This window comes from Limulus polyphemus, unplaced genomic scaffold (genome assembly GCF_000517525.1).
Source record: "Limulus polyphemus unplaced genomic scaffold, Limulus_polyphemus-2.1.2 Scaffold4648, whole genome shotgun sequence".
Classification (NCBI taxonomy): domain Eukaryota; kingdom Metazoa; phylum Arthropoda; class Merostomata; order Xiphosura; family Limulidae; genus Limulus; species Limulus polyphemus.
In genome coordinates this window covers 43887-57565 of record NW_013670258.1, presented here as the reverse complement: position 1 = coordinate 57565, position 13679 = coordinate 43887, and the positions used below count along the sequence as shown (strand labels likewise).

Genomic DNA, 13679 nt, shown 5'->3' with positions numbered 1-13679 from the left:
ACTTACGTGTTTTACACTCACTAAAAAGAAACCTATCATTCTATAGGTATTTGAAGAACTACGCAAATACACCAGTTTGAGTTGTCTTAGAATTTTAGGTTTAATGTTTAAGTTTTTATTCCTTGGATAATGTATCTATTATTATACAAGTTACCCAGTTTGGTATACTTGTGAAGCTGTCTTTCTGAGCATGCTCAAGTAAAAGTATTTAAATGTATGGTTTTAAATGAGTTATCAAACTAGTTTACTTGTAACCAAATGTAACATAAATTTAAGCATTTACTTGAAGAAATTTGAAGAAAAGGTAAAAATTGTGACTTCTTGGGATTTGCTTTTTTGCTCATGTTTCTGAACTTTGTCCTCTGATATGTGTAGTTTAAGAGTCATAGGTTCAAATCCCACCTGATCTTAGTTTTATAAACGTGAAGTATTTCTCTAAAAGAAAAGCGAGAACAATTTAATAAATGTGATTTTTATAATTGTTTATAGAGTTCAGAGTTTAAAAATTGAGCTGGGCCAGCAAATAACTGAAGATTTTCACAGTGCATTTCAAGGACCTAATGCGAAGGTAAAGAATTTCACTTTACGTGGAATGTATTTTACTTGTTTGTCGAGTTTTGTTTACAATTTCATGATCTGTTAATAATAAATCTGCAGTTTTGTTTAATTATTAAAACTATATGTATAAAATTGTTTACATTAGTTTCCTGAGGTCAAAAGGCACTTAGCGAAGTTAAATCAGTTTTTATAATTGAGGAAAGGTTATTGTTTTTTTCATTCTTGGAAACTGTCGCATGGTTTACGTCTGACATTAACTCGCATGTTAATGATTCTGATTAAGAAGTTAGCACACAGGATTACATACAAAAGTAGTGATGGTTTTAAAACGAGACCTAAAACTCGAGTGCTTTCCAATAGTTTACTATTCTTCTTCAGGAAAATAACTCGTGCATTGTTTGTACCTTCCAGAATTTGACACCGAGTCAACAGCTTGCGGAAGCATGTCTTGTAGTTTCAATTCTTGATCCTAAAATTAAGTAAGTATTTCTACACTAGAAACATCTTTTTACTGACACGGGAACTTTATTTATGAACAGCAATCCCTTAAGGATCTTAATAGTAATTAAATTTTTTGAATGTTACGTTAAGGCCCCTCTTCTGGTCTGGTGACTGGCAAAAGACTTCAACGTAGTGCTCAAAAATATTTTCACTATCAGTATCTGCCTAAAATTCCCCGAAACAGAATTTTTTATAAAGTAAATTAAATTCATTTGAATTTGTTAATATCGGGTCTTTGTATAGCTTACGTGTTATACTTTAAAGATGTTTAAAATTTTGCAGCTTCAATAAAAGTTATTCTTCTAATACAAAGAAAAACAAATGAAAGTATTGTTCATTTTTTGTATTTAAAAGATTTTTTTTTTGTTATTTATTACTAGAAAAATAACATTTCTGTTTTTGTATTTTTAAATTTTTACAGGCGAGATTTGCTGAAATGGTTTGTTACTCTTCAGCTAACAGAATACACGCACTTATTCCAGGAGAACCAGGATGTAAGTCATAAGCCGGTTTTATTGAAAGCAAATAAATTATTTAAATACACTAATCTTATTTTTTACATCACTTTTAATAACTACGATGTTTGATGTTTTATTTACTGTATTAATTATATAAACTGACCAGTCAACAGAAACAAGAATGTTACGATATGCCAACCACACTATCTGCTGTGTCCAGTGACCACGAGGCCTTCTGCCCGATATCGGGGCTCATCAAGCCGGCTGAGATACGATGAATATGGTAGTGGTTGAGATGTTGTTCATGTCATCAGTTGTTTTGGTGTAAACTACACTAAAATTTGTGAACTTTAATTTTTATCAATACTTATTTAGAAATTAGGTTTTTGGGTTTTATTAATATCAAATTACATAACCTTTGATTGGTTGTTTAGGCAGAGTATTCATAATGAATCTAAGTTTCAAATGGACAGCAACTGCCTGTTGTTGAAACCTACAAATGTAGAGGACGATGTTTCGAAAGTCTTCTGCTTTTATGACTCTCTTAAGGTAGCCAAATGCCTCGTCATCTAATTGGTGACGAGCATGAATGGAATAACGAGATTCCCACTGTCCCTATCTACTATCTAGCGAAACCACAGCCAAGGGAACGTGCTTGGAAATATCAGATGAAAGGCGGAAGACTTTCGAAACATCGTGCTCTACATTTGTAGGTTTCTACAACAGGCAGTTGCTGGCCATTTGAAACTTAGATTCATCAAGTTACATATTTATTTTAACACCAAGTTGTTTATGATCAAGAATGTTTATTGTACCTGAATAAACTTTTTCGGTATGGGCTCTGCCAAGCTCGTAACTCCAAATTAACCTTTATAGTTTTCATACTTTAACTTCTAATATGTTTTGTCCATCTTCACAAAATTTTGCAAGTTTTCAGTGTTTTGTATAAAAAAAAAACAGTTATTTTTAATGAAGTATTTTCACTAAAAATTTCTCCTTGAACATATGGAGTCAAAGTGTTGACTGCTCTGAGTGTAAAGTGATTTTCGTGTTAAGATTAAAGATACTTTTCTTCATCTTAAAAATCTCAAATTTCATTTGTGTAATCTCAAAAACTTCTTAAATAAATTTCAAATGCTTTTTTTTTCAGTAAAACATTTTATTTTATCTTCTCTAGCTCTATATACAAGGTTGGTCAATTTGACCGTTCTTGTAACCACCAAAGAAAATTTGAAATAAATCTAACTTACTCCTGTTTTTCAAATTGTAACATGAAACTACATTTGTTTATCTTAAATAGCTTTAAACACATAACAGTATACATCTGTTTAGGCTTGAATTTTATTGTTTTATTGCTCTCTGAACTATGTCTAATATTCCCGCCACACAAATTGTAAATCACTAATCAGATGTGTAGCTCACGTTACCCTATGAAATTACATAACACCCAAGCTAATTGTGAGTTGCTCACAAGTGTACCTCGTGAAATTTTTTTATTATCATTATTCTTTATTTTACCTAAAAAGTTTTTAACCTTTACATTTTAGCTACTTTTATAATAATAAATTAAGAATACACACGAACAACAAGAAACATAGTACTTACCTGTCAATGAAACTTAAACCTATTTTTTTTATCCTAATGGAACTACTTCACTAAATAAGTATTTATTATTAAGTATGGCAGTACTTAATAGTAGGGATCGTCAAATTTTGCCAAATAATTCACTAAGTGAAAAACCAACCATTCAGAGTATTTGTTACGATATATTATGCGCATATGTACTAATAATATGCTAAAAAAGTTTCTCTTCTTTTATGACTGTCACACCTACACTTTCTCGGATAACTCCACACATCCACCGCAACATTTTCATCTCTGTCGTAGATAACTTTTGCACATGTTTTTTTCTTCGAGGTATGTTGCCCAGAATGTGACATTAGATGACATAGGTCCAGCGTAAAATTAATAACAATTTATATAACTGTTATTCCTGGCTGGCTTCTGTGTAAGTTGCAGATTGTGAATGAGACAATGAAAGTTTATTGCTACAATATATATGTATCTCATCTGGCTTAGATAACTGTACACTATGACGTTTCTAGAGAATCCTTACTTTTATGTAGTGTTGGAAAATGTACACAATGCTAGATTGAGAAATGTTATAGGTATCAAATTATATTTAAGATCTACTTGATGCTTTTGTGTGTATTTTCCGAATTATCTCTGTTTTGGGAAAATAATAATCTTCAGTACAAGTTTTATGTACCTAAAATTATAATGTATGTGACAATTTTTTTTTTGTATTTTTCAGTAATAAATTATGTTATAAAGAGTTGTGAGGCTTAGATTCAGAAGTTCTTATTAAAGGTTGTATAAACAACATGGGTATCTTTGCTAAGTTTTAAGATCTGGAAAACTTATCACAGTCTTTTTTTTTCTCTGTAGGTAGCATGGCTTGACAAGATTGATCGTCGTTATGCTTGGCTGAAGCGCCATTTAATAGAGTTTGAAGAGAAGTTTGGCCGATTATTTCCTCCTGAATGGGAAGTGAGTGAGAGAATTTCAGTGGAATTCTGTGAAATAACCAGGTAGACTCCATAATAAAGTAATTTTCTAAGTAATAAAACTGTTATCTTACTGAAGTATCAGCGGAATAAAGTAAAGTGTAGGTTATTATGGTATTAAAAAGGAAGCATGATGAAATCAATAAAACGTGACCGAGAACGCTTTCGACTGTTTCTTTATTATACGATCATTAATAGCTAATAGTTAAAATTTGTTTGTTGATCTTGTAGAAGAGAACTTGAAAAAATAATGGCAGCTAGGGTGCACGAGATAGATGTCAGGCTGTTGCTGTTTTCTATTCAGAGGACGACAAATTTTGAAACGCTCCTTGGACGTAGGTTTATGGGAGTTACGATGGAGGGAGTTGATAGGCCTATCACCCCATCGGGAGGAACTAAACAGGTAAATCCTTAATGAGGTGTAAAACAAAGTTGTTAAATTAGTGAATAAAATTAAACTGCATTAATTCTTGTTATTCATAATTTCACTAACTAGCATTCGAGTTAAGACAGACTTTAGTTATTTGTTATCGTACTATATGGTAACTCTTCTGAGGATGTCTATCAACATCACTGCGAGTTGAAGACAAAAAAAATCAAAATATGCTCTTCTTCATTTTTAAAAAAGTTTTTTATCATCGTATGTTTCGACTTAAGGCCCACATCAGACACAAATGAGTGGAAATGAAAGAAGTACTTGACACGATCCTAAGACACAAACGTGATACAATAAAACAAGCTTTTGTCAGTATGAAAAAATGGCTATTTTTTTTTTTTGGTAGTTAGATTATAATTTGTTTCTTAAACAGGAAATGAGATTAATTAATTGTTAATGTATATACTGTATTTTCTACATTAAAACTGATTCCTATAAACACTGATGTAAAGCTATGTGTATGAACTATTTTGATAATACTATTTTCTAGAATACTCTTGTAAGTATCACCTAAAAGAACTCAATGTCTCATTAAAAGCAGTTTAAAATTTCACAGCTTTATGGATAGATGTGCTCACGTTTTTGTTTTTTATGTTGTTGCACCAATTCCTTATAAACCCACTGATATTAATATCAATAAGCCTGAAGTTTTGATTAAACGGTTATGATGAACTACTTGAAACAACTGGATTGGGGGATTTTCATAAAGTATTCTATATTTTAATACTTACACGGATTGTGTTTCAATAAAGCAACAATCAAAAATGGAAGCTCTTTTGTATTTTAACGGAATTGTAAAACAATCTGTACAGGCAACCATAAATTGTAAACAGTGTGTATTTCGTGTGCATCATTAAAAGAATGGACAAATTAGCCTTACTTATTGGGTCCTCAAGATAAGATGCCACAAACCACCATTTTCATTTCACAGCTAAACGTTGGATGTTTCTAGTTTGAATATTTGCCAGACCATTTGTTTTATATAACTTCTGTTGTGCGTATTAGGGTATAGATGTTATTTGAATACTTGAAATAAATGACCTTATAACACCAAAGTGTTCTTTTTACTTAATTAGACACTCAACGTTTTGCTTCGCATCTTTTTCAGTAGCATTCCACTAAAATGCAAACCGAAACTGTTTGAATGTTACAGTTTGTGTTTTGGTGAAACGTCTCTGAAGAAACTGTAAAGTGAAACATTAAGTGTCTAATTAAATATAGACCATTTGTTTTACTTGATTTAGAAAGAATTTACCACATAATGTATGATTCCTAAACTAGTGGAATGTGTCGAGTCTAGACTGCTGGAGTCAGTATTCGAAAACTGTCTTATCGGTATGGTGATATTTAATGAATATGTATGGGTGTATTGTATCGAGAAACAGGGTATTTTATAAAGTATTAAAAAATCAATACTAAAAATGTGTCGCATGGATAAACATAAGTTAGTCCTAGCTATTTTTACTGCTAAAACTATCATTATAAAATCTTAAAACAGAATAAACCCATTAACACCATAAACAAATACATCCTTGTAAGAGTCCTCTTTTCATTTGGAAAATTTTGAATGCTGTGTCTTTAAATAAAGCGTGTTGGTATTGTGTTACACTTTTTTGGAACTCGTGAATTTCTGAAGAGAGTGTTTGACTGTCATTGAAAGAAAACTGATTATTACAGATAGATCCAAGTTCAGAATCTTCTAGTACTTTTGGTGAGGCTTCTTTTGACTCCAAAAACCCTTTTGCAGAAGACATGAACAAAGAAGAAGAAGAAACGGGAGATTCAAAGGTATCAGTATGCCTTTTTTTGTAAAGGTACACCATTCGTTATGATGGTTTCACAATAATGTTGACCTCAAGCTTACGATAAAACAAACTATTAAATGTATTAAGACTTACTTAATACATACTTAATCAGTGTTAAGCTTTACTTAATGATTTTAAGGGGCAGGAATGACTAGTTGTTGCGTTACGGTCTTGTTTATGCCAATTAAGTTGGAATCTAACCTGTGGAAACAAAATTGTTATAAACTTGAACTAATATTTCAACAACAAGATCAGTTTTGTTGTAAGATAAGTAAGCTGGGATGTACTGTAACTCGGTAATGAAGAGTTCGCACAGTGGTTTTGATTGCTGTGAAAGTTTTCAAAGTAAGTATTCACAGTTGTTATTACCGCAATAATACCTTAGTCCTATCATAATTGGAAACAAAATTGTTATAAACTTGAACTAATATTTCAACAACAAGATCAGTTTTGTGGAAAGTTAATGTGTAGAAATTGAAGCTGAAGACATCAACAAAATGTATGATGTTCTGAAAGAGCTCAGCATGGGGGTACACTTCAAGCATGATTAACATAAAAGACAGGATATTTCTGATGGAAATGTTCTCTATATCAGACGGTAACTCATCAGCTCGGACTAAGATAACAAAAGAGAAAGAACCACCAGTAACAGGAGAATAAATGAACATAGGCTCTGATGGAAGTTTTGAAAAACACTGGTAAGAAAGGCAACAGAGTTTTTAATAAGATCTTCTAGATGTAAAGTATACAAAAAAATGGCCAGATGATTGGAGATGACGGGTTTTTTTTTTTTTTATCTGTCCAACAACAAGGGAATCTACTGTTGTACTCAAATTACAGAACTGTTTCATTGCTCAGCCATTCTAGCAAAATCCACCTAAAGGTAGGACCCATAAGAATCAAAGAACCAAAACAAGCAAGCTATACAGCTGGCTGAAGAGCTATATATATATATATATATATATATATATATATCGGGTTGTTATAATTCGGAGTTTGGTTCAAAAGTCCAAAGGATTCAACCAAACAGTCATTGTAATAGTTCTTCATTGATGATGTGAAGGCATTCAATCATGTGAGACAAGAATTACTTGGTGTTCCAACTCATTTGATCCAAGTTCATTTGCTATATGTCAGATTAGAGCATGACGATAGAGAATGATTTAAGATCCTGAGGGGTGTCATTGAAGTACGTGTGTGATGTTACTTAATATGTACAGTTTGTTTGTTTGAACAGATTATAAGACAAACTGGAAGGGATTCAGTTCAGCGGACATCTGGAGTTAAGCATGCGACACCGTCCTTCTTATATACGTTTAGTTACTCGTATGACAAATGTTAAGGGCTGGAGCATAGAAAAGGAACTACTACTTAACTGACAGAAAACAAAAATTATTGTGATTGACAGTCAGAGACTAAATAACATATCATTTATCGTGGATGATGAAGCTGTTGAAGAGGGTGGAATGATTAAAATATCTGAAATTATCAATGTAAGCAGTAACAGCCGAGAAATAAGGAGAACGTTGGAGGTAGCAGGAAATAAGATCACGAAGGCCAAGAGGCTACTACACATTCTGAAGTTTTGGGTGCTATTTAATCATTTGCACAACTGCTGTATATCGGTGCAAGTCGTAAGCTCTGAAGAAGGAAGATGGACTTCTCTGTTTTAGAAGAATTCTACAGATTCTCTGGACGTCACGAAGAAACAAAAAGTCGATATTGGCAGAAATACGACCCGAGAAAAGGTTTGTTGTATCTTGCACTTCAGAGAAAGACGAGCTATTTCAGAAATGTTGTCAGATGTAATATCAGCCTGGAATGCATTAATCGAGAAAGAAATGTGTAAAGATGGGAGGATAACGTCTGAAATATGGCAGAGTTAGTGATGGAGTAAGCCAAGTGGTCAGACGGAGGAGGATGGAAAAAATGTGCTTGGTATGTTACTAATTTAAATGTGAAATTCAAAATTGTGCCTTTTAGCTTGCTAAATAGATGAAATTTTATTAACATATCTGTTGTAAATATTTTCATACAAACTGTAAAACTTCTTTTATACAGTTTTTTTAAATGTGTTTCAACCTTATTATGTCTAAAGTAGGTTAAAAGTACCCGATTATTTTGTAACGCATGGAAAAAGCTTAATAAAGCTACATATATAAAGTAAATTTAACAACTAATTATTTCAGAATAGACAAAATGTTTAATCTTGCTACTTCTCTACAGTAGGCTTAGCAGTACTTGAGTATGTCTCTTTGGTGAAATAATAGCTTTAAAAAAAGGCTTAATATATCCACTTCTCTATGATAGGTTTACCTAGTACTTTATGTACCTTTTTTGTTTAATAACAAAATTCTTAGATTTATATATTAATACACCATTTTTTTTCTTTCTTAGTAAACAAGATTCAACTCAAATCTATTTTCAGAGAAGCAAATGATTAAGTTAAATGATTAGTTGTATATCAGTTTAGAGTTTCGACTTGCGATAAAGATTTCAATAACTGTTTCCAGGTTCCAGTTGCTAAGCCTAAAAGTAACCCCTTCCAAGGAATCATTTCAAGATGTTTCGAACCTCATCTAAATATATATATCGATTCTCAGGATAAGTAAGTACCAAGGTAAAAACTAGGAGAGTTTGAAGGTGCTTGTACAAACTGGAGAGTTTTTGTCATTTAGGAGGAATTATAAATAATTAGTCGCATCATACAGAAAGGTTTATTTGAGCCACTGTTTTCCCATATTGATTGATTGATTCGGGCTTAAAGGACCACAAGAAAAGGAAGGACAAACAGTCCCTTTATCCCGAAAGTAATGTGTTGGGCTTTTGTTTATTTCTAAAACTTTTTTTGATTAATTAAGAACTTCTGTATAAATACAAAAGATTGAATGATTTTGGGTCTTATATGGCATTAACCCTACAGATGCAAGCAAATCAAAGTCTCCATGTCATGACCTTTTTTTTTTTTTTTTTAAGGAGTTACAATCAAGTTTTTATCTTGTAATTTCAAAAGGAGATATTTAAATTAATTCTCACACTACACCTCTGAGTTACATGATGTGGTGGCACTCTGACTTCTCAGTTATAGAATTTTTTTTTTCTCTTTCTTTATAAGGGCTTCAGATTGTTCAACCAATTAGAACTCCATACTAAAGGCATTGACAAGCCAGAATATAAACCTTTTCTTGTTTTACTGAGACATCCCTGTACTTGTTTAACATATAGCAGCAAACTTGTGGGATATTGATAGCTCCTGACGAAGTTGTAATAGCAAAATATTGAGCTAGTATAGTTTCAATCGGGAGATATAGGTCATGATTTTATTTACATTTTTACAGATGATTGTTTTGTTTTAGTGGTTAAAGCAAATAGTTTACTGGAAGAACTGGTCCAAGCAGTAATATTATAGTAGTTGTAGTACAATCGTGATTTTATTTACATTTATACAGATGATTGTTTTGTTTTAGTGGTTAAAGCAAGTAGTTTACTGGAAGAACTGATCCAAGCAGTAATATTATAGTAGTTGTAGTACAATCGTGATTTTATTTACATTTATACAGATGATTGTTTTGTTTTAGTGGTTAAAGCAAGTAGTTTACTGGAAGAACTGATCCAAGCAGTAATATTATAGTAGTTTTAGTACAATCGTGATTTTCTTGATGAACATATTACATGTTTTATGAGATCTGTTTCGTGCTTTTCAAAATAATTTTTATTGAAACACTGACACCTTTATTCACAGGAACTTAGCACAGCTGATCGAGAGATTCCAAGAAGATATACGCAAGGCACCAATGCCTCGGCCAGAAACGGGTTCCGCTGTTTTGCCTTCGTGTGCTGACTTGTTTGTTTATTATAAGAAGTGTTTAGTGCAATGCACGCAGCTAAGCACTGGACAACCCATGCTGTCCCTTGCCGAAACATTCCAGAAGTACCTCCAGGAATACGCAACCCGTATTCTTCAGAACAATTTACCAAAGTAAGTGTCTGTCTGTGGACCTTCCATTTCTCTCCAAGTACTCATTGTTAATATGTGTAGTAGTTAGAAGATATTACTTCAATTTATATTATTACATTGATTTGGAAGTTTGATAAAAGAATAACATTTTTTTTTTAATGCTTGTCTAATATTGTTTGTACAAACAGTGAAACAGATACTTTAATGGATTTAATCCAAGTATGATAAAAAGTGCCATCCTTGATGATGTATGAAGATTTCTGAATCTAATCGTCCCAGTCCATGCTAACTATTCATAGATCTGAAACTGTTTGATTGGAGCTGAAACTATTCATAGATATAAAACTGTTTGATTGGAGCTGAAACTATTTATAGATCTTAAACTGTTTGATTGGAGCTGAAACTATTCATAGATCTGAAACTGTTTGATTGGAGCTGAAACTATTTATAGATCTTAAACTGTTTGATTGGAGCTGAAACTATTCATAGATCTGAAACTGTTTGATTGGAGCTGAAACTATTCATAGATATAAAACTGTTTGATTGGAGCTGAAACTATTCATAGATATAAAACTGTTTGATTGGAGCTGAAACTATTCATAGATCTGAAACTGTTTGATTGGAGCTGAAACTATTCATAGATATAAAACTGTTTACTGGGAGTTGAAACTATTGGATAAAAATAAGATTAATTGATACGTCTAAATGAAAACTTTTTATAGTTTTATTTTGTGGAACATTTCGGGTAGATACCCTTTGCTAGACCGTAAAGACTGTGTTGTAATGGAATTAGGTTGAAACTATTCCCATATTTAAAACTGTTTACTGGGAGCTTAAACTGTTGACACATCTAAAACTGTTTACTGAGAACTGAAACTGTTCACAGAACTAAAACTGTTTACTGGGAGCTTAAACTATTGACAAATCTAAAACTGTTTACTGAGAACTGAAACTGTTCACAGAACTAAAACTGTTTACTGGGAGCTTAAACTGTTGACACATCTAAAACTGTTTACTGGGAGCTTGAAACTGTTGACAGATCTAAAACTGTTTACTGAGAACTGAAACTATTCACAGAACTAAACCTGTTTACTGGGAGCTTGAAACTGTTGACACATCTAAAACTATTTACTGAGAACTGAAACTATTCACAGAACTAAAACTGTTTACTGGGAGCTTAAACTGTTGACACATCTAAAAGTAATTGATACTTATTTATTCTATGACAAAGTGTCCATCAAGTAATTGGCAATGACTTGAAGTATGGCTTTTATAAAACCAATTCAGAGTTTTATTCAATTTCTCAATTAGAATTGGAAATACAACGACACTCTCATCAGCTGGTCTGATCCAGAACTTCCAAAACTTGTTGAAAGAAGGAGAGGTGGCACGTTTCACTCCCTCGGAACAGTGCTTGGTCTGTAGTATCTTATCAACGGCCGAGTATTGTTTGGAAACAACACACCAGGTACAAGTTTGTTAGAGTATTGTTTGGAAACAACGCACCAGGTACAAGTTTGTTAGAGTATTGTTTGGAAACAATGCACCAGGTACAAGTTCTTTAGAGTATTGTTTGGAAACAACGCACCAGGTACAAGTTCTTTAGAGTATTGTTTGGAAACAACAACACACCAGGTACAAGTTTGTTAGAGTATTGTTTGGAAACAACAACACACCAGGTACAGGTTTGTCTGTACCTGGTGTGTTGTTGTTTCCAAACAATACTCTGTTCTTTAAATAACAAATATAATTTAAAAAGTTCATGTTTTTTTTTTTGTCGATTGTTTCTAGATGTATGAAAACTGTATTCTAGTTGTAACAATGTCAAAAAATGTTTTTGTAATAAACATATTAAAGATTGTTACTCACAAATGTATAAAAAAAAAACTGTGATAAAGTTGGTTCAGAAAAAAACCGAAAGTAGCTGGTTTTTTTTTTTAGAAGGTTTAATTAAAACATTGCATGAAAAAAATTATTCTATACAGTTAAAGGGCTTGTCCTGAAATGTTATAATTTCATTTTAACATGATAAGATGTGATGTGGGTCAGCAGTAAGTTTCCTGATGTACAACGCTAAAATCTGGGGTTCAATTCCCTGTGGTGGACAGAGTGCAATATAGCCCATTGTGTAGCTTTCTGCTAAAAATCCCAATATTTAATGAAATTTGGGTTTTGTGGTGTAAGTGATTTCTGGATTTCAAGTTATGACTCAGCTTATATGAAATTTGTATTTGTTAATTGCCAAGTATTTTGTACTGTTAAAGAGGTTTCTGGTTAGGTGATTTAATTTCTTTGGTGTCAAAAGTAAATGTTGCTGAAGTACTACTGTGGAAAATGGAAGTGGCCGTGGTAAAACTGAAGCAAGATCTGAGGCCATTTAGTACATTAAGAGACCACAAGGTAAATACATCATTGTCAAATCACTTAAAATAGCTGTTTTAACGTGTTACAAGACTCTTCGCATTGATCTTATTTCACTAATAAAGTTGTTTTTTGCTGGAAAAGGTTAAGTGGTTAACAGAAATCTTTATGTGTAGAATTATAAACGGACTTTTCTCAATGTTAAAATACTTTTATTGTGAGCATTCGGACCTCTTATCGGAGTCTCCAACAGGCAACAGTGCATCGTTGGTCGATGAAGGCTCCGGTAAGAGGGCCGAGAGCTCGCAGTAAAAGTATTTTAACGTAGAGAAAAGTCCGTTTATACTTCCAAATATTAATTTACCTACGTTATGAGTCTTAAACAACAATCGGAAATCTTTGTGTTTAGCTGGAAGAAAAGTTAAAGGAAAAAGTGGATCCTACTCTTTCCAACCACATAAATCTGTCAAAAGAACAAGATCTTTTTCACAGGTAATCTGTTGTCTTAACCCGTTGCAACCGGTGAGCACCTTTCGGATGTTGCGTGCACAACTGCTTATCAAATTACACGTTAAACCTTGTTTTAACAATTTTTAATTCTACTATATTTTAGAAGTGATATTTTTCTAATTTTATAACATGTATTTAGTGCAATTCACAAAGAAAATAAAAAGTTGAAACTAATATTTCTGTAGAAGTTCGCCTATAAACAACAAATTTGTCAGTTTTTTGAGAATCTGTCTGCCCATCACAGAGCATAGGTTTATAAGTCTTGATACAAAAATTATAAAAAACCTGCAACCCGAGCATTTTAGAAAGGTGGACCTTTCTTCTTCAGGGACAAAGAGGGAATCTTCTGTGAGTTAGGCCCCGAGTCACACTATAGATAGTTTAGCGCATGCGCACACAATAGATGTTTTGTGTCATGTTCTGCCCCTGAAGAAGAAAGGCCCACCTTTCAAAAGCGCTCGGGTTATAGGGTTTTTATCGTTTATTATCCATGTTTTGGTTCTCATATGATTTTCCTTCTCTTTT

General features: G+C 32.6%; 1 protein-coding gene across 1 annotated transcript in view; it reads left to right on the top strand.

Moving 5' to 3' along the window:
- Nucleotides 1-13679, top strand: part of LOC106471481 (vacuolar protein sorting-associated protein 53 homolog) — a 36079-nt gene that overhangs the window by 15965 nt on the left and 6435 nt on the right. Inside the window, exons 7-16 of the mRNA XM_022400090.1 lie at nt 490-568; nt 970-1037; nt 1481-1553; nt 3966-4108; nt 4316-4487; nt 6198-6308; nt 8839-8933; nt 10068-10304; nt 11595-11751; nt 13054-13136. Coding sequence (XP_022255798.1) covers nt 490-568; nt 970-1037; nt 1481-1553; nt 3966-4108; nt 4316-4487; nt 6198-6308; nt 8839-8933; nt 10068-10304; nt 11595-11751; nt 13054-13136 — 1218 coding nt within the window. The remainder of the gene's footprint in view (nt 1-489; nt 569-969; nt 1038-1480; nt 1554-3965; nt 4109-4315; nt 4488-6197; nt 6309-8838; nt 8934-10067; nt 10305-11594; nt 11752-13053; nt 13137-13679) is intronic.